Source organism: Callithrix jacchus, chromosome 11, assembly GCF_049354715.1.
Source record: "Callithrix jacchus isolate 240 chromosome 11, calJac240_pri, whole genome shotgun sequence".
Taxonomy (NCBI): Eukaryota; Metazoa; Chordata; class Mammalia; order Primates; family Cebidae; genus Callithrix; species Callithrix jacchus.
Window position 1 is genome coordinate 87,805,824 of NC_133512.1, and position 21,820 is coordinate 87,827,643.

General features: G+C 41.2%; 1 protein-coding gene across 19 annotated transcripts in view; it reads left to right on the forward strand.

The window, feature by feature from the left end:
- The window catches only part of ST7 (suppression of tumorigenicity 7), a 306,671-nt gene extending 286,146 nt beyond the window's left edge, over positions 1-20,525 (forward strand). For 10 of the 19 annotated variants that reach the window (XM_009002742.5, XM_017975481.4, XM_078343254.1 and 7 more), the window contains 3 exons: positions 9,299-9,391; positions 12,069-12,208; positions 13,003-14,059. In XM_009002742.5, the coding sequence (XP_009000990.1) occupies positions 9,299-9,391; positions 12,069-12,208; positions 13,003-13,122 (353 nt within the window). In that variant the 3' untranslated portion in view covers positions 13,123-14,059. Of the gene's footprint in view, positions 1-9,298; positions 9,392-12,068; positions 12,209-13,002; positions 14,060-20,180 lie in introns of those variants that run through there. The other 9 variants (XM_017975480.4, XM_017975482.4, XM_035254200.3 and 6 more) reach the window with 1 other exon arrangement.
- The last annotated feature ends 1,295 nt before the right edge of the window (positions 20,526-21,820 follow it).

The following is a 21,820-nucleotide window of genomic DNA, read 5'->3' on the forward strand; positions in this document are numbered from 1 at the left end:
CTGTAATGGTGGGTGAGACATGCTCCTTGCCTTGGAGAAGTGTGTCATCTATGTGGGAAGAGGAACCAGCAGCACGTGGAAACTGCCTGTTGATTTTTCAGAAGGGAGAGGTCTATGGGGTGGAGTGATCATGGGTAACATTATGAGTCAGATGAGATTTGAACCAAGCCTTGAACAACTAGGACAGTATTATAAGTTTATTATAAGCTAGGACTGTATGAAGAAATGATAAGTGGTGGGGCTGTTTGAGAGAATGTAAATTAAGGAAAAAAGCTCAAGACTATCAATTACTGGACAACATGTGCATTGACACTCTACTAGCATTAATGTTAGCAAAACAAGTACAATGTAAAGCATAGGGTTTTTTTTTTCCACCCATGGGAAACTAAAACAATAAATATTAGAGTCTTCTGACAGTTTTTTCCTAACTCACCCTCACTCTGATCAACCTCACAAACAAGTGTCTTTTTAATCCTTTCACTCTGTTTATCTTTGTGGCTTCCATTTTCATTTTGATAATCTGCTCCTCCCTTTTCCTGCCCTTCCCTAACCCAGCAGAAATCCAAATTGGTGCAGGAAGGGAGGTTGGGGGAGTGAAATGGGATGGTGTAAAAATAAGCTAGAGATGGGACTCAAAGTTGATTGAAAATTTTTATTTAGTTTTGAAAATATTTCTTTCTTTTTTTTTTTTTTGAGATGGAGTTTCGCTCTTGTTACCCAGGCTGGAGTGCAATGGCGTGATCTCGGCTCACCGCAACCTCTGCCTCCTGGGTTCAGGCAATTCTCCTGCCTCAGCCTCCTGAGTAGCTGGGATTACAGGCATGCACCACCATGCCCAGCTAATTTTTTGTATCTTTAGTAGAGACGGGGTTTCACCATGTTGACCAGGATGGTCTCGATATCTTGACCTCGTGATCCGCCCGCCTCGGCCTCCCAAAGTGCTGGGATTACAGGCTTGAGCCACCACGCCCGGCCGAAAATATTTCCTTAACAAATTAATTGTGGGTCTGCTTCTATAAATTACTATTTAAAACTTGAAGGATGATTTGATCAGTGCTTCCACCCCTCCTCAGGAAGTGCAATAGCATACTTCAGGTGGCCTGGTGGCACCAGCAACTGTATTTAAATGGGTTAAAACACACCATACTCCACGCGGTGTGTGTGAGCATGGTCATAATCCCTTCTGGCTTGTGCTTCCTGTTGTATGTAAGCTCTTCTATCAGAAGGAACAAAATAAATTTTTATTTAAGCATGAGAAAGAGACAGAAAAGCCCAGCAGGACTGAACGTGAGAGGCCTTACCTAGTGTCAGTTGTGGAGAAATTAAATGGACAAGTTGGCTTACCAAATATCTGTAGATTGGCATCTTGGAAACAATAATAGAAGCTCATCCATTGGGTCTGATAGAAAGAAAGTTACCTGTCCTATAGAAAGTACCAAAAAAGGGGTGGGACAAAGAGTGATGAAGACATGGTGTCACCACAGAAAAATGGCATCACCATAGAAAAAATAATAATCTACAAAGAATAACTGGAAACTGCCTTTGGAAATTAGTTAGTTATCCATGTAGTCAGATGACAGTGGGGAGATGCTCTGATCAACTGGAAGGATAATGAGATTGAGAGAAATGTGAAGTGAAACAGGGAGTTGCAAAACCAATTAGGATAGTTGTATGGGCATTAAATTTTCTCAAATTAAATTGGCAGAATGTTTTATTAGGATAAAAAGAGGGAGTGGGTTTTCAGACATAACACAGTATGGCCAGGTACCTATAGGAAAGGAAAATTCTGCAGTTGATCCTTACAAATAAGCAGGAACCACTCTGGAGAAGTGTTGGTGATCCCAGCCAAAGTCACTTACACTGCCATTCAGTTTTCACATGGAGCCATAACATTCAATTTTAGAAAAGAGGACTGTGGAAGTGCTTACTATATGCTAAATGCTTGAGAATGCCATGAACCTTGAAGAGTGTTTGTATAGCTGGGTAATTTACAGAGGGCTTGCATTTACATCATTCACTCGCCCTGATAATGTTTTGAGTTAGGCTAGACAGAGGTGGCTGTCTCAGTTTTTCAAGAGAGGAAACAGGTTCATTGAAATCAGTGCCTTGTAGACATTGCAGCCACTATTGGGCATCCAGGATATAAAACCAAGTTCACTTTTCCTTCACTGCACTGTACAGATTAAGAATACAAGGATCAGTCATCTCTGAAACATTTGTTTGGAAGCCTGCAAGAGAAATTTACATCACTACTTAAAGAGTTAGGATGTATTTATTATACCTGATCTCTCTGTAATGTTTAGAAAGTTAACCATCCTATACAAAATTATATTTTGTTGTCTAGTATTTACTTAAATATTGAATGACACCAATTTTATAAAATAAATAACAGGTATGTATAAATAAATGAAAGACACTGGAAGTAAATAAGCCTATATTAAGTGATTGCCACTCAATTGTGGATTTTAAATAATTTCTTTTTTCTTCATATTTGTGTTAAGTTTTTGACAAGCACAAATATGTATATGTACATATATACTTGTATACACATATATTTAAAAAATAGTATCTAATTACAGATGTTTTTGGTCTTTTTTAAAAAGCAAAGCTGTAAACAACATTAAATTTAGAAGAAAGAATTACCCCTTCAAACCAAGACAATTTTATCCAATCTTTTGACATAGCTTTTGGATCTGTGTTCATTCTAAGTTAAAGGGAGTTTCCGCCCACTGGATTTTCCATCAAATGACTTGGATTAGAATTCTGACTCAGCTACTTACAATAGCATATACTTTACTAATTTTTAAAAACTGTGAAGCACTGATTATATTGAATGCCATGCCCCCCCACCCCCCACCCCCGATTGCTGATTTCAGAGCAGTTGCTGCAGCTCCCTCTTAGGTCTGCTGGCCAGGTGTGGGCAGCCTGTGCCAGAGCAAAGGAGGCTGCACTTCTGCCAGCACACCACTTGGTGGTGCCTTTTGACATCTCCAGCCTTATAGTTTAGGTTTTCTCCTTTGAATCATTTTTATCTTCATTCTGAAATTTAAGACCATTCCCCAACTTTCTTCCAACTTCCCTTTTTCATTAGAAAGAAAATTCAGGGAAGAAGTTAATAGTACCTAATTTTACTGGGTTCCAAAATGATTGTTAGTAAATTATTTTTGGAGATTTAAAACAAATTCTTAGTTTCTGTCAAAAGTGTTAGGGGATGGGGTGGAGGTGTTTCTGTTTCACTTTTTAATGAATTTGTTATGTTGGAACATTAGTCATCATTAATTAGTAGAATTAAGTAAGTTTTCCACCAATCAAGCTGAAAAAAAGAAAACGTCCCATTTTTGATAAAGTCCTGAAGTCCAGCTGATGCATGGCAGAGATTGTTTGGGTTTGAAACATATGGTGGTTTAAAAAAACAAAAAAAAAACCCTGAATTTTCAACCACAAATACATCAGCATTTCAAAGGTTTCCAAAATGTTTGATTCATCACTGGTCCCAGCCCCTGAAATTACACCATATATTCCTCAAAGTCAAGATAATTAAGAATGGGCAAGAGTTTTAATTTACAAGATTTTATAATATATTTCTAGTTCATTACACAGCTGCCATGCCACCTTATCTGAATTATATTTATTTTGAACACTGTCAGTTCTGGCTATCCTCAGATACATGCACCACTATGCACCACTGGAAGTATGAATTGAATATAAAAAACATAGAAATGAAGGCTCTCATTTGAACTGGGTCTTCTTTACAAGGGTATTATGCCTTCTGCGGTCCTTTTTTTTTTTTTAATTTTTGCTGGGGCCCTATTTTAAATGGCACATTGTCCATTTTACCTGTGTTAATACTGATGTGGTTTTATCTCCCTCCTATCTTTATCTTTTCAAGGCTCTGTTTTGGCTGTATTTATTGCCGACCATAACTGTGAACTTTAACTTTCTAGTTCTATGTATCAGGAGGCTAGTCTGCCATGGGGTAAATCACTTAGCCTTTCTTTGTTTCTGTTTTTTTTTTTTTTCAGCTTGACCAAGTAAGACTCTTTATTTTCTTTTTAGACATCCCCTGCCCCAAAGAATCCACTAAATAATGTATAAGATTTGAAGGTGGTGTTTTTTAGGAGAACGAAGGCAAAGTATTCCCTTTGAGAGGGGAAAATGGCCCATTGTTGAAGCATAGGCTGAGGTTCAGATTCTAATTTATTCTCTTTGAACCTAATGGCAAATGCTGCTCACTATAAGATGTGGTTCTTAAGGCATTTCCTCAACCAAACCTTTCCTTCATAAGGCTGGCACCTTTTGAAATACTAAAGAGAACTTTCACCACCCTCCTCCATAGATCCAAGGCTAAATTTTGTAATTTTGGAGAAAGTAATGACCGGCTAAAATCCCTGGTCATAGCTAAATTAGCGTAATAGCCAGACTCCAGATACCATATGATGCTTCCCCACCTACTGCCCAGGAGAACCAACTTGCTCCGTTCCTTTATTCAGTCTTGATGACTGGCTATCATATGGGTCCACCTGAGGTTTTAAAAGGAAAATTCTGTCTCTTCTTGATTTCCATTTATTCATTCATTACTTTATTCAACAAACATTTATTGAGTCCCTCCTTTGTGCCAGACATTGTGTTGAGGATATCAGGATGAATAAGAATGTGAAATGCTTTGGGAGGAACATGAGAGAGAGAGAGAGAGAGAGAGAGAGAGAGAGAGAGAGAGAGAGAGAGAGAGAGAGAGAGAGAGAATGTGTATATACACATGTACAGTATATATTTTTTCTACTTTTCCAAGTAAGGCTATTTTTTTTTTAGAGATCTCCTACCCCAAAGAATCCACTAAATAATAGAAGATTTGAAGGTGGTGCTTTTTAGGGGAACTAAGGCAGAGTATTTCCTTTGAGAGGGGAAGATAGATAGTAGTGCTTGTATGCACACTATCTATCATGAAAGTAGGAACTGAGTTATTAGAGTGGTGAGGGTCACTGAGAAGTTAGTGAGTCTAACTTTGATTTTTCTTCAAAATCGGAGTAGAACATCATTTAATCCAACCAAGGGAAAGTGTTTTTCCCAAGGCCACATAATTAGGTAGTGAAAGCATGTGGATCCCAACCCAGCGTTTTGACTTTTCTTTATTGCTGCACCCAAATGCCTCACTAAAAACAGATGGCCTTCCTGGCCAGTTAACTACATTGAACTTAAAAGTGAGGACATAATATTGCAATTTGGTAATAATTTCCTGTTCTATCATTTGCATTTCTAATTTTTTTTTTTTTTTTTTTTTTTGAGATGGAGTTTCGCTCTTGTTACCCAGGCTGGAGTGCAATGGCGCGATCTCGGCTCACCGCAACCTCCGCCTCCTGGGTTCAGGCAATTCTCCTGCCTCAGCCTCCTGAGTAGCTGGGATTACAGGCACGCACCACCATGCCTAGCTAATTTTTTGTATTTTTAGTAGAGATGGGGTTTCACCATGTTTACCAGGATAGTCTCGATCTCTTGACCTCGTGATCCACCCGCCTTGGCCTCCCAAAGTGCTGGGATTACAGATGTGAGCCACCGCGCCCAGCCCTGCATTTCTAATTATTAACAAATAAGCAGCATTTTTACTTATAAGCTAGAATATGACCTCATAGAGAAAGTAGGAACTTTAGGTTTAATAGAGAAGGATATGGGGGAAAGAAACCCAACCTTTATTGAGCAGCCAGACACTATACGTGGACGCCTTGACCTCTACTGTTACACTTAGTTCCTTTACCAGCCTTTTGAGGCCTGTGATATTCTCATTTTACAGACTAAGAGACAGGGACGCAGATTAATGACCCACCCAAAGTCATACACTAGTGAGCCTAGGCAGGTCCTGCTCATCCTTTAGATGCCGCTTGTGCTGCTCCACCATTATGTACACACAGCACCATGCCTCCCTTAGAGGTGCTCATCACTGTTGAAACCTTTACTCTTACTTTTGTGATAATTGGATCCTGCTTCTGGCACTTGATGGGGAAGGGCAGGGACAGTGTGTGCTGGACTCACCTTTGTGCTCATCAAATAAGAAGTCACTCACCTTTTGACAAGCGACTGACTGTAAGAGGTAGAGCTGCGATTCAAACTCAGTTTCCTCTATTGCAAATAATCTGTATAAAGTTCTCTAAGATACTCTTTGAAAGGTATCATGGACTGATAAAATATCTACAGGTACATTCTAGCCTTGTCTATGTGGTAAGTAGGCAGAGTAAGAAGATGTCATTTAGAAGTCATTGGGAAAATCAAGAATTAACTTGTTCACATATCCATCCTTTTGTCCATTCTTTGGTTCTGGTGATTTCCCCCCTCCTCCAGTGTCAATTGAGAATCTCTGATGGAAACAGCACTGATAGACTTGGCACCTAGAAAATGTGTCTGATGAGGGATAGAAGAAGTCAGCATCATGCCATAGACTTGATTGTGAAGGCATGATCTGTTCTTTCACTAATTCCCAGTTTCATTTTGACCCTTCAACAAATTCACAACCAAAATCAATGTAGGGGAGGGCATGGCACACAGAAGAAAGTGCAGAAATATCATTTATATACCATGTATTCACTCTGAGTGGCCTAGCTTTTTCGTTTTGTTTTTAACCCAATACATGTATCTTTTTAATTCCTCTGAAATTTGTGTTTTCTCAAAGATTTCTAGGCCTGTACTCATCCATAAAGTAGATCTGTTCAAATGATCTTTTTCTATTCTTGTCGCTACCAGCAAATCAGTGTGTTTTTAATACTTAGATTCGCAAAATTTCTGGACATTTGGCAAAAGGCACAAGGCTGTCATGGAGCAGTTGCGTGTCTTAGCAGCGAAAGGGACCAGGAGGTGGGAGGTGATGCTGGCAAGGCTTGTGCAGTGCCTCTCCCGGCCCCTCTCTGGACCTCTCCTGCTTATCTCACACCCGACTGGGCCCTGCACTGCAGGGTGGGTTAAGGATAGAATTGCAAGCAGAAATTGTATTTGCTTTTGTTTAGTGAAGCCAAAAGCCTTAATACTATTTTATGAGCTCAATGCAAATGACAAGTGACATGGGAGAGATTTTTAAATGCACCATAAGCATCTTTATAATCATGGGGGTGGAGGGCAATCCGGGAAGAGGGTGTGGGTGGGTGAGTGCTTGTATGTACACATGCACTCTTTTTAAAGTTGTGCTGTGTCTCTGACCTCTCCAAAAAAGACCAGAACCAATTAGAAAAAGGAAAAGACCAACTTGACACACAAAATTCTGTATGCATGCCAAATATTACAGTAAAAAGTATGTAGCATTTGACTGAAAAGACACCAACCAACCATAGATTTCTATGGTTGAACACTCTCAAGATCTTGCACTCCTGTATTTCATTTAAAAAATTACTCCCTGAAGTGCAAACTGACTTCAATTTTGAATAAAATTTAGCATTCAAATTTATAGCCACTTTGAAAACTGAGGGGTTTATTTATATCATACAAACTTGAACAGATTCTTAATTACAGCAGCCCATTGCACATGGAGAATCTGGATTTTGGGAAAAAAAAAAAAAGAAAAACTTCCCACGTAGGTTTTTCAACATTTTTCAGATGCTTTTGTAGCAGCCATCATTTATGGGAAATGGCATTAAAATCCTGCCATAATGTAGTTTAAGTTTAAATTCACTACTTCCCAGAAGAGATTTTAGTGTATCCTATAAAGGCACTAAAAGGCTTATTTTTGTTTTTGTTTGTTTTTGTGGGGGGTGTTTTGTTCTCTTGAAAGTCTGGGTCTAAGAGAGAGACATTGCTTCCTTGGAATGATCTTTGTGTGTTAACAACCTGTGCAAAGAACTCCTCTCTTGCTTGTTCTGGCGGGCAAAAGTCATCTTTGTTTGCGTGAACGAAAAGGTCTGATTGAACTAGGGTAAGCTTTTCATTTTAAGCAGAGTTAAAGTCTGGGGTGTTTTTAATGTTTTAATCTCTGTTTAAGAGGTTTCTGTTATGAGAGGAAAATTGATAACATTTTTACCTCAGCAAACTGCCAGCAAACTGGCTCTGCTCTAATCCCACATTTATAGTGATTTATATTCTCCGTGGCAATGTGCTGTAACCTCAGAGTGATACCACTGCGGTGTAGATTGACTGCATTCCAAATGCTGGAATCACATACATAATGTTTTTACTTTTAAATAATATTCAGACACCAGAATAAATACCATATGTGCACTGATGCTGGTTACAATGGAACCTTGTCATTTCTTGTGAGGGAGAACATTCTTTGTTTCTGAATCCTGTTTGAAATAAGTATGCAAAAGATAAATATGTACATTGACAGCATTTTAAGAAGGCTCTGGTAGTTACACAGCTGAGGATGTGGCTATGATTCCTTGAAAAGTATCATTTAAAACTAAAAATATTCCTGCATGTTGCCACCATCCCTCACATACACGAAGGCAAGGATTGTTATCTGACATTCCCAGAGTAGGGTATAGCTTTTGTATTTTATATCTATAGCAGGCTGTAGTAAGAGGACATCTGTTGAAGAAAAATTACCTCCATGAGTAGTGTTCATAGGAACAGTGAGACTAACATGCCGATGACATTGTAACAGGGAGGGTAACACGCCTGATCATGGGAAAGGATGGATTGATTGGAAAGCCGTAATTTAGTGTAAGCCCTAACGTCATCTGATGCTACAAAAGCAGAATTTATGTGGCCTAACATTACCAAAATACAGATAATCAATCTCTCCAGATCAATTTTCCCACATGATATTGAAGACTTAAACATTTCATAAAGTTTAGAAATGCCTCCCAAGTTATACATTGTTAGATTTTTGTTTTTATTCATCTTGGTTGGAATTCAAATCCACTTATACATTATTTTTTAAATCAACTTGGTCTTTCTTATTTGTACATCTATACAAACTCCAACAAGTCAATCCACATTTCCTTCTTGGGGAAGCATTTTAATCCAGGTTTGCATTATTACTATTTGTTTAGCTATATTGAATTAGTGCCTATAACATTTTACTAATATTCAGTAGATGATGAAACCTTGGCCATTGATATTGATGGCTTCCCCACCCCTCTGCACCTCTGTCCCCACCCAGTTTTGTGAGGTTTGCCCAGAATATATAGTGTGAGATGAATGTGTGAGTAATACATCATAATTCATCTCTGACATTTTATCTGGCACATAGCTTGGTCGGGTAAGCCTTGCCTCCTTTGGAGAAGCGATCCCTGTTATACAAATGCTCAAACGTCCCTTTTTGCAGCTGGAAAGTTATGACACAAATTTTGGACATATCTGACATATTTTTTCTCCTTTTCAGCTTTCCGGATGATCCCTTATCCGTTGGAAAAGGGGCACCTATTTTATCCTTACCCAATTTGTACAGAAACAGCAGACCGAGAGCTGCTTCCATGTAAGTCTCACCTCTCTTCAGCCAGTGAGGATGTGTGGCGAAGGGTGGGATTGGGTGAGGTGGGAATATCAATGTTTATAACCTTCCTCGTCTTTTATTACTTTCCTCCAAACCCCTGTCCTTGTTTGATAGCATATGTATTAAAGTGAATTACGTGAGTGGGTTTGGCTTCCTGTTCCTCCAAGTCTCTCCAAATTTATCAAAGGGAAAGATGCCAAAGGATTGAAATGTAGATGAAGAAACTCCATGTACTGATTGGCCTGAGCACAGAGGCCCTGGTTTGGGCTGGTATCTGCTGGGCTGGTCCATTGGGCTGGGTTCTGCCTGGGCTCTTCAGCTGGACAGATATGGTCTGCACAGACCAGTTTGAAGAGGAGCTGCCGATGGAGAGGGAGCTGCAGATGAGTCATGAGTGGGAGGGTAGCACCAGGTTGCTGGCACCACAGCTCCAGGTGGAGTCGCGGGACAGGGCAGTGTGCTCTGTGGTGGGACAGTGCTCTGGCCAGAGGGATTTCCTGTGAGCGCCTCGTGGGTTGCACTTAGTGGCTCAGTACCATGCACAGAGCACACATGCAGCCTCAGCACTGTATGAAAGCACACAAAAGAAAACCCTGCCCTCGACTACCTTACACTGCTAGCAGTCTAATGGCCCATACCACATGTGGAAAATATTATTTTGCTTTGCTGTAATACAACATTGTTTTGACAATTCAGGCTAAATGGTTATTATCAAATCATACTGTGTACAAGGATCATGTCAGGCTCTTCATGTGGCCCTGACTTAGGTTATATTTTTCTCCCTCAGATAATAAGCTCCAAATTTTAGCTCTTCTCCCTTCTCTGTCCTCTCTCCTGCCATTTCTGCCCTTTCATCAGCTCCAGTTACATCAATACCTTATAGCTGTAACATATATAAATACTTTGCCCAGAGGAACAATGTAACTTTAGAGTCCTGGCTGCATAGTAAATTTTCAAACACCAGCATCATCAAGCCAGTCATGAGTCTCCAGCATGGTGGGATTTGGGTGTAGAACTTGACGGCTGTCATCAGATTGAGGTAGCAGGAGGTGCTCACTCACCTCCTTGCCAGCCAGACCCAGTTCGAGATTTGTTACTCAGGGAACTATGAGATCTCCTTGATGTGTTCCTCATTGTTTGAGTTTGATTGTGAAGAGAGTCTGGTGCCTCACACAACATTAGAATTGATTTCAGAAATCCTCACCACAGACACATAGTTTACCTTTTGACTCCCCCTTCGGGGAGATCCTTGTTAAGTTTTGGTATTCTGGTAAGAAAGGCAGTTTTCCGAAAAGTACAGTGTTTTTAAATGTTTCAATCGAGATCAATTAAGTTTCCATGGGAATAGATTAGTTATTAGAACAAGATTACAGTTCTTACAAGAAATCTTATAGGGATAATCTTTATAAGCCCGAAACAGAAAATTGTGGCTCACATTAATTTAATTGAATGCAGTGCTCCAAGTCTAGTCTCCCTCCAAAATCTTTTTTGGTTGGATGTTGAGGGTGAGGATATGAAGAAGGTGGTAGGTTGTTTTAAGTGCTACCCATAATTTGCACATTCAAAGTGTAATTATAGCCACTCGAGGCCCTGAGCACACTTGTTCCAGGTGTTTGAATCCCAGCAGGCTGACCTACCTGGACATGGTAGGTCTGTGTGGAGTTCCTCCTGTATCCCCTCTGCCCTAAGCATTCAGCCTTGTGGATTACTGTTGAGGCTCTGAGGAACAGGAGCTGAAAGGTAGAGGAAAGGCCTCTAGATCTTGTATTCCCTGAGGACCATGAGATCCTCTGGTCCTCTTGGTTAGAGTGGCCTATTGCTCATGTGCAGTTTTACAGACCCTGGCTCTTTCTCCTCCTGCAGGCCAGCCCCATCTACCCAGGCAGTCTCTCAGGCAGCCATGTAATGAGCACAGAGAAGGAGGTGATTCTCTTGACCTTTGTCCCACAGCTTTTTGGTTTTCTCAAACCCAGTGTTTGAAATATGAAAGTTATAGAGAGTACTTTAAAGAGAACCAGCTTTTTTTGTTTTTTTGATGATTGCAAAACCCTAGCAGCCTTGACCTTCCCCTCTTGCAGTTTCAATAGACCTACCTACATGTGAGGTCCTCGCTGGATATCTCTCTATGAGGGTGGCACCCTCCACTGACATACTTAGAGGGTGCCAGGAAAAAATACAGAAGAAACTAGTATCACCTTATTATAATGATTTTTAAAATACAGGAAGGAAAAAATATAGACAGGAGAACTTTTTTTTACCATGTATACTTGATTTTGGATTTCCAGGTTTTGTACAATGAACACATGTTTTGTAATTTGAGTAAAGTTCCATTGTTTTAGTTGTGTTTGCTTTTGAGAAAGAAATACTATACATTAGGCATCGGCAGTGCTCCTCTTCCCTCCCATGAAGGCAACCCCAAATTAGCCCCCTCCTGCCTCAATCTAGAGTGCTGAAGGTTGGACGAACACGTGTGACCAGCAGATGGACCTCCAAAGGCTGGGTCAGATGTTGGCTACGGTTTGTCAGGTGCACTATTTTGTTCATTTTCAATAGTCTTCCAACTCTTTCCAAAGCTCTGGAGTCAGTGCCATCATATAGACCATCCCTGAGAATGCATTTTATTCCAGCCCTGATATTTCCCTTTTGGTCTTCTCTACAGCTTTCCATGAAGTCTCAGTTTACCCAAAGAAGGAGCTTCCCTTCTTTATTCTCTTTACTGCTGGATTATGTTCCTTCACAGCCATGCTGGCCCTCCTGACACATCAGTTCCCGGAACTTATGGGGGTCTTCGCAAAAGCTGTGAGTGTTTGCCCAGAGGGAGGCCTCGGGGAGTGGTCGGGGAAAGCCAAGGGAAGCAGCGTAAGAGAAACAAGGTTGCCTTGCAGAAATGGATACGAGCCTGCAAAGATCATTGCTCACCATTTAATTTTCATGATCATCAGTGGAATCAAGGCATTAAGGGTCAAATGAGAAAGTGCAGGTTATTACTGCATGTCTTGCCTCGTTTCACAAAACAAATTCTCAGCAGGTTCCAAAAAATGCAGGAGGTCCAAAAGGATGGAATGATTTAGGGAATTCTAGCAAATGAAAAATGTGTGAGAAATTATTTGGTTTTCTATAATCGAATGATATTGTATCTAATCTTTGGCTATCATGGTTCTTTCCTTAGTGAAGGATGAGATTTACGTTTTCAGAGATTATTTAAATAATTTTTTTAATGACTGCAAACCTTTGGCTTGTTTAAGGAATGAACAGAGGGTGTGAAGGGCTTATTAAGAAGTAAACTGAAATGACATTTAGAAATATGGAAATCCATTAAGAGTTTTTAAAGAGCTTGGGGAGAGGAGCTTTAATAAGGAAAGCCATCTGCATTGACAGCCAAGAACCATTATTTCTTTGTTGAAAACTGACCATTTCAACCTGCACATGCAGTTAAGGATAAGTTTACTGATCTTGCCACAGATGAGTTTCAAACAGAAGGAATAAGGAAAAGAATATCAGTTGTTTCCCTGGAACTCCATTCAGATTTCAAGGCCAGTGCAATCAGAAAGGATGATTTCTAACTTGGCTGGGTTGATTTAATCCCTTTCCAGATGATTGACATTTTCTGCTCGGCAGAGTTCAGGGACTGGAATTGCAAGAGTATTTTCATGCGTGTTGAAGATGAACTGGAAATCCCTCCGGCATCTCAATCTCAACATTTCCAAAACTGAACTCATCACCCCTCTTCCCCCCCACCAAAACTGCTCCTCCTCCTGTATTCCTGACCTCCGCCATCCACCCCGTTGCTCAAGCCAGAAACTCAGCAGCCCTCCCAAATTCTACCCTCTCTCACTCCCCACATCCCATCTGTCTTGGCCTTCGCAATCTGTCAGTTCTAAGCTCCTAAGCAACTAGGCCTTCAGTAAATGTGATTCACCTCTTCTTTCCCTCCTTCTTTTCCCAAAGCATCCCTCTTAGTCTAGGTCCTTGTCATTTCTTGCCTGAACTCCTGCCATAGTCTTAACTGGTCTCCTTGCTTCCAGTCTTAAATCCTCCACCAATCTTTCTTTTATACTGACACAAGAATGGTCTTTTTGACTTGCACTTCTGAGCATGTCACTTCCCTGCTTGAATTTCTCCAGTGATTTCCCAGTCACTTCAGGATCAAGTCCCAGTTGTTCAGCATGGCATCTAAGGCTCTTTATGATCTGACCCTTGCTTACCTCTCAGCCTCAGCTCTCCCAACTCTTGCACAGTCACTGCTCTTCAGTCATAATGAATCACTCACCATTCCCAGATGCACCAGGCTCTTACACACCTCTCTGCCTTTGCACATGATGTTTGCTATGCATGGAATGCCCTTCATCGTCACCACCCTACTCATCCACTCTACTAATGCCTCTTTGTTCTTTCATACTCAGCTTTCTTTAAAGTGCTTCTAAGCTGAGTTAGGCGTCTCCTCTGTGAGCCCACAGTATTCCATGAATACGTATATTCTCACATTGATTGTACTGTGTTATAATTGTGGAAAACTTGTCTGTCCCCATTTAGAATGTGAGCTCCTTGAGAGCAGGATGGTGTCTTCCTTATCTCTGTAACCCCAAGGCTTTGCACAGTGCCTTGCACATAGTAGGTTTTCAATAAATGATTATTAAATAAATAAATAAATGGCAGTGGTCTCTGCAGAAAGAGTCAATGAAAAAATCAGATACAGCTTAGCATTGTATTTTCTCTTCTTTATACTTACATTCTCTTAGAGTTGAAAGGGACCTGAAGCAAATTGCTTTTAATAGCAGTCTTTAGTGGAGGTCGCCTAGACTCATGTTGAATACTTTCAGTGATGGGGTGCTTACATGTTTATAAACATCAAAGGCTATTTCATTATTGGATTACTCAGAACTTTGCCTTATACTGTGAAAATCTGCCTCCCTTTAGTTTCCACTTATTCCTGTTCTGTACTCTCAGTGTACATCAAACAGCCCTCCTTCTCTTGTGAATTCTTAGGACACTCATTCATTCATGGCCACCTCTATCCGACTACCTGCTTTTCCTCCAGGTAGAATATCTTACATTTCCTTAAATCTTCTGTGCATGACATGATTTCTACACTCATTATCACCCATATTGCTGCCTTGAATGTTCCTTAGTTTCTGGGCCTAGACTATTGATTAATGTCTTCTACTCCCTAGCCAATCTCTGAGTAAAAGTAGTTGCCAGAACTGAGTGTAACTTAGTAAAATTTAAAATAATATTTTTACAACATTAATACAACTGTTGCTCTTTTACATTTTCTGTTTTTCTGTTAACTATTTCTAGAGCATATTTGGAAAAGTATGTCATTAGTCCAGTATTCTTTATTAAACCAACTGTAATAGCACTTAGTGGGAGTTTTGAATCAGTAGAGATTCCCAGCCTCTAGTGTATATAGTCACCTGGCCGCACCACCAGAAGTCTGAAATCTTGAGTATTAATTAGCAGGAGGAATCTGTATTTTTAACAAAGCCCCCAGCAGTTTCCAAGGATGGAGATTGAGGGGATTCCCCCGTCTCCTTCCAGGGACACTGTTTGGAAAGCTGAACCTTCAAGCACCTATTTGAAGCTGCAGTGGTGTGCCCTCAGAGCTGTTCAGGTGGAAGCTTTTCAAGAATTAATGGCTGTACCTTGGAATCATTGAGAAACTTAAAAATTACTGAGGCCTGCCCCCACGACGCAAACTTAATTGGTCTGGGATCAGCATGGCCACCTGAGTTGTCAAGTGCTGGTGATGTGGATATACAACCACTGTATTGAATGGAATGAGTAATTGCCTAAGCCCACTTTAACCAGCAAGGGGACTGGGAATGCAGAGGGAAGGATAGTGCCTAGAATACACCTAGGCATTCTCTAGAATGTGAATGGCTGTGTAGCTGTGCTTCCAGAGTATCGGAGAGGGGTGTTCATTACGGATGCAGGACAGGACGCCACTTTCCTCATTTAATGTTTTCAAAGTTTGGTTTTAAATATAGGACCAAATGATTGAAGAAAATATAAATCTGCCTTTCGGGTCCTCTTATTTTTTGCTCTACCAAGGTGTGATAGTTCGGTCAGCTCCCTGTAGTTTTCAAATGTTCTTTAGATAAGTTTGCATGTAAACCTCTGTTTGGAGAATCACATTTATCTTGCCCTTCATTAAGGTCTAGCAGTTTCCAAAACGTCTGGAGAGACTTTGTGGGGAAGGAAGATGGATGGCCTGAATGAGACAAGCCCCTTCTCCCGCCGCCTCCTCGACCTGCCCCCTGAGTCTTCTCTGCATCTTCACCCTGGTCACTTCATCAGGCCCCTCCCGAAGCTCCCACCCCACACCCCGCAGGTTATCACAAATGCCTTAGAGGCTGCCTGTGACCATTTGCAGCTTGTGAAAATGTTTTTCTCAGCCCTTCCCTGAGATAATGTCCCTGGGACAGTGACCTTTAGTAGATGCAGAGAGATTGCACTGCCACCCCCAGCTGTTGGCTTGGGAACTCTCCAGTGTGTTTACATGGTGATCATGATGTGCAGCCCATAAGGAAGCTTACAGGGAAGTGTGAACCACTGTGAAATAGTGAAAGGAGCAGCTTCCACCGGCATTTCCCCCTAATCTAATTACCTCAGTGATTTAGGACTAACTCTTCCTAGAATGTTTAGTTACAGAGATAAGGCTGCATATAAATACGTTATCATTCCAAACCCACCTCCTCCCAGAATGTGGGAAGGTCAGCATTCTGACCCCTCTGTCTTTCCTTCTCTAGTCTCTCTCCTTCCCTGAGACTGAGCCTCCTGACTTCTGACTCTCTTCACTTATAGGCCTCGACCTCTTTGAAGCCTGATATTGATTACAGTGAAATGTCAATTGTCTGATTGTAGTAGGGCACCTGGAACTTACTCAGAAAAGCAGAGGTGTTTTGAATGTTAATGAAGCCTGTTGGGAGCCGTGACCTTCTAAGTGATGGTGTTTCAGGAAAAGGAAGATCAGGCAATTGAAGTGTCCTCTCTTTTTTAATTAGTTCAGTTGCTTTTTCTCACTACAAGACACTCATTGGATCCTGGAGTATTTTCGTTAAAGATTTAACCAGGTACCTCTGCCTTCTGAACAGTTTTAGGCATTGAGATAAATAAGCTCTTCCAGGTTTTCTTGGTGTTGCTCATTCAGACTTAACTTTTCAGCAATAAATTCCCCCTAAGTCAAGTGAAAACTGCTGTTTTCTCATTGTATATTGCTTTATTGCTTGGGTCTCCAACTAAAAACTACTAATTTTCAAACATGCGCAGAAATATAACTGAGCATCCCAAACAAGTCATGCACCTCCAGACTTTTTTTTTTTTTTTTTTTTTTTTTGAGATGGAGTCTTGCTCTGTCACTAGACTAGAGTACAGTGGCATGATCTCAGCTCACTGCAACCTCTGTATCCCGGGTTCAAGTGATTCCCCTGCCTCAGCCTCCCAAGTAGTTGGAATTACAGGCACATGCCACCACACCAGGCTAATTTTTTGTATTTTAGTAGAGACAGCGTTTCACTATGTTGGCCAGGATAGTTTCAATCTCCTGGTCTCATAATCTACTGCCTCCGTCTCCCAAAGCAGACATTTTTTTAATACCCCCTGATGCAAGCCACTAGCCTTTATTTGGTTACTAAGTAAAAGGGATTAGCAGCTTCAAACACCTCACTACATTGTCCGCTGCTTCCTTGAGGGTGTGGGATAGGAGGCATGCTATAAGAAGGTGGCTTAGTAATGAAGGGAGCACATCTCAGCTGGGGTTTGTGAGAGAGTAAATTAGGCCCTCTAGGAAAAAGCTCAAGGGAGTCTTTGTGAAGTCTCCCAGGGATAGAACATTCTAGATAGGAGGAATAGAAGTGAATCATTCTATACATTGGAGGCATTATGGCTTTCTTGTGGAAGCTTGTTGAGAAGGGCAGGTGTCATCCAGGAAAAAAGGGACCACTGTACTTTGCTATGCAGCGTGGGAAAAGAGGGCAATTGTGGACATCAAACAGGATGAAGCTCTTCTCCTGATTTTCAGAGGCCTCACTTTTGTGCTTTTTATCCAAGTCAGGTTAGTGCCCAAAACAAAGCAAACAAACAAAAAACCAAAAAAGGCCTTTATTTTAAGCCAGCACTGTTACATCTTCATTCATTCTGCAACTCAAGGTGAGCCTCCCTGAGGTCCCCACATTTTAGTGTGTGTGAATCAACCTGAGTACAGACTGTGAGCGATGCCTGCTATCTAACTGTACTGGCTCACGTTCAGCAGTTGTAATAATAGCTCAGTGGCTGCAATGGCTCAATATTCAGCAGTTCCTTCCCTGCTCAACCACAGCTTCAACAGTTCTAAATCTGTTTTTGGTCAAGTCTTTAGGATCTGATAACCTTGCCAGCAATATCACCTTGTTTATTGAGCCCAATCTTCCACCACCTGTCAGAATCTCTGGTTTATCCAGACGACTGTAACACTTTAACTCCTCTTTATGAAGTTGAGTATTATAGACAGATGCTGTGGTTTATGGAGCATTGGTGGTCTCTGATTATGTATGTGTCTGTGTATGTATATATACACATGTGCAGACGTATATAATTATGTATATATATATGTGTATATTTTATATCTTGTTGGGTTAATACAATTAGTAGACTTGCTCCATATTATCCTCTTGTAACTAGGATTTTACAAATGCTTTCAGAGTCATTGGCAGTAATTGCTCATTCCCAGGCCCATTATCTCCCGTGATGCCTTCCAACTGCATTCATAGGTACACCCAGTCCAGCTCTAAACTGAAAAGGATAGGCCATCTATTCTGTAGAGTGACTCTGTGAACTTAGCAAAGGATGATTTCAGAAGGTTATCAGAAACCACCATGTACCTGGCACCCACTTGAGGACAGCACCATCTCCTCTTTGCTCAAGCACTGACATGGCTGCCTGTTTCTTAACTGCAGATTCAGCGTGGCATGCAGGAGCCGTCCCAGTGTCCTTCTAGCCACTTTTGAACTCTACTTCTTCTAACTATCCTAGCTAAACCGTAGCATTTATCACCTTCTGCTCATAATGTTGCTTTTTCATTTCTCTTCTGGCTGTTGACTGAGCCTAGAGGGCCCACCCTGCTCCTATTTCTTCCTTTACCATCCTTACCCCATCTCTCTCTTTTGACATTCCAAGCATCCACTGGAGTCCATTTCACTTGCCACATTCTCAGAAGTCTTCCTGCTCCTTTCAACAGAATGAATTATCTCCCTTTTCCAGTCACAGTGCTTTGTTTGGGCTTCTATCCTGATTGCTGTCATAGCCTATCTGGTTATTACTTTGCTTGGTCCAGATCTATGTGGCCCCCTTCCCCACTGGGTTCTTTTTTTTTTTTTATTCCTGACAGTGGGAGCTTAGTTTTGTCTTAGACCCCTTTATATTTCACCCAGCGCTTAAGTGCCTTACTAAATAAATAGATTTAATTGGTGTAAAAGACAGTTTGGAGAAGGATCCTAGATTTTATGCTCTCTTGATTTTCCATTATACAGATCTCACACTTGATCTGGCTATAATGTGGTGCAGGCCTTCCCAGTGTGTGTTCTGCTGGTCCCAAAACAAAACAAAAAACAGGGAAAATTCTGGGTCAGCAAATTTGGGAAACTTGCCTACCATACCTATTCTTGAAGACCCACAGTCCACAGAACATATACCTGGTAAAGGAGCCTGATTTAACTTCATTAAATGTACTGAACTTGCTTGACCTCAGAACTAAGATCCCCTCTGCATATATACACACATGCTGCACTACACTTCTACAAGAAATTCTTAGTGGTATAGATGGTGCTGTGTAACAGACAAGGGCTTAGGACAAAGGGCTTCACAGTACAAGAACCAGGTGTCAAACCCCAGTGAGACAATACCTGGGTTCTGGCAGACAGAGGGCAATGGAACCATCCAAACACCTCTCTCTTTCCTGCCTGAGACAGGGCACCTCTTCTGACAGTTGTTGGATGGGTTGTGGAATGAAGCTGATTCTTCACAATAACAGAATTAGAATAGATTTGAGAATATGTTAAAAAGAGTCTCATGTGAAGCATTTGGCTTTCTTAAAAGACACAGCTAGCTAATGAGCTTTATTCTCTACACAAAAGGCAGAAAGGAATTTAGTAACCAAATAAAAGAGTTCCCAGAGGTGCATTTGGAGCAGCCTCTCTTAACAGCGACCTGTCCTCCATGGAATTGCCAGTTTGCCGCCTTCCCACAGGGTCCTGGGCATGCTGCTAAACACATGGCTCGGAAAGAAGCCAGGCTGCACTGGTGTTTGGGAGGCAGTGGGATTGCAAAGAAATTCATACACAATACACTTGATCTTTAAAATTGCCTTTTCCATTTAAAGTGAGCTCTATACTCAACTAGATGAGTAGCTGGTCTAAGTTGTTACAATTTTTTAACTCTTATGCCCACTTGCTGCCAATCCATCATTCCTGTTTGATGACAGCAGTCATCTGCATGGCAGCCAGCAGATGCTGAAGACTAACAGGAAGACCTCGGGACCATGGGCCACCTGTCAGGGGAGTGAGGGGGCTGTCAGCTGACACTTCTCCCTGTTATCTAACAGTGCTGTCTGGGGCCAAGGACTGGAATGCAGTTTTGACCATCAGCTGATGTTTCCTGTAAACATAAAGATGAAATGGTCGCCTTTTGAGACTTTCATAATGCAGAGACTTAAGCTGCAAGCGTGGGAGGAGAGGTTTGTTTTACAGTCTTGAACAAGGTCCCTGCTGACTTCTGTGTCTTTTTGGTTTCTTTGCAGTTCCTCAGCACTTTGTTTGCCCCCTTAAACTTTGTCATGGAGAAAGTGGAGAGCATCCTCCCATCCAGTTTGTGGCACCAGCTAACACGGATCTGAGAGAAGCCCCCTCCTCCATTCACCTCACCCACCGCTGCCACTGTCTCCTCCGTGCCAACTCCTTGTGGACCGCAAGAAAGCATGACTTTGAAAAAGGGAAGCCATTCCGAGATTTTAAAATGTTCATGGACTATTCCATATTAAAAGTTGTTTTTGTTGTACAAAATTCATCAATGTTCAGTTCTATTTTATTTTGCCTTCAGAAAAGAAGAAAAAAGTCAAAAATAAAACTTTTGTGTATTGCAGCAATCATTTGTATCCTCCTTTGTCTTACAACCCTAAAATTGTTGATGTCCCTAATAAACCTTTGGATTTACCTTGAGTTTTCTGGGAACCTGGATCTGCTGAATGCCACATCATGGTTTCTGTGGTGATGGAACACATCTCAGCAGGCCCTGAGAACCCCTTATAGTCAGAGGCTTAGAAAATGGAATCTTCTGGGTTCAGAAGTACCATCACTGTCAACCCCACACTGTCCTTCCTTCTAGGCTGAATGCACAGAAACAGCTTGTAAGAGGGATCACTGGAGTCATGAGTGAAACAAAACATGTGTGCCGTAGCAGGCTGTTCCGGTCAGAGACTCCGCTTACTAAATAGTATTCAACACTGTAGTCCGGGAATCATTTTGGTTTTGCTGTTTGAAAACTTCTTTTGAGAAAACTTCTGATAAGAAGCTGTAGACCCAACAGTCTGTAGTAGAAGCTGACCAGTTTACCGTCATTGCCATTTTAAAAATGTTTTCTCATCAGGGTAGTTTTTAACTTTTTATCATGTTTGCATTTCTGATACTTCAGTGTGAGCATTTTTTGAGTATTTTAGTGATCTGAACCAAAGTGATCATTTGTCCTCACCACCTTTAAAAGCTTTCCACATGATTCATACCTTGCTTAGCATCTGGCTTTACTTAACCAAAAGAAGAAAAATAAATAAACTTGAATCCTCTTTCTGTAGTGAAAAGTACCACTATTTAAAATCTCACTCCAGTGCCTAAAAAAGAAGGGTCTGTCCTTTACATAGCTTGTTTTTCCCTTTATTGAGAATCTAAAGTCTTTCCCTACTAGTGTTAAAGTAGGCAGTATTCGGGAAAAGCACCCTGCCACATCTCCTTCCCCGGGGAACTTCCTGCTAGCTCCACGAGCATAGTCAGGTGAGCAAGTAACATTTAGGTGCACAAGGGCTTTTCATGCTTTTGGCAAACCCTTCTTTGTATCTACTTTGTAGAAGCCCTGACGGGATATGTAGCGAACTCCAGCTCTTAAAGGGAGTATCTCATATGACAAGATCCATATATCACACCAGTAGCACTGCTCTTGGTGGCAGGGGCCAGGTCTATCTCTTTTCCTCTCTTTCTGACACAACTCTCAACATAAAGGGGATGTGCAAATGATTTCTTAGATGAATTGATGCAATACATGATAGGTACAATTCGCCTTTGGCCCATATTCAGAGGAGGAAGACAGGTTCCAGCTGAGAAGGACCAAGGAAGGCTTAGAATTTTAATTTTGAGCCAGAGGAAGAAGTAATGAGAATCTAATTCTTTGATA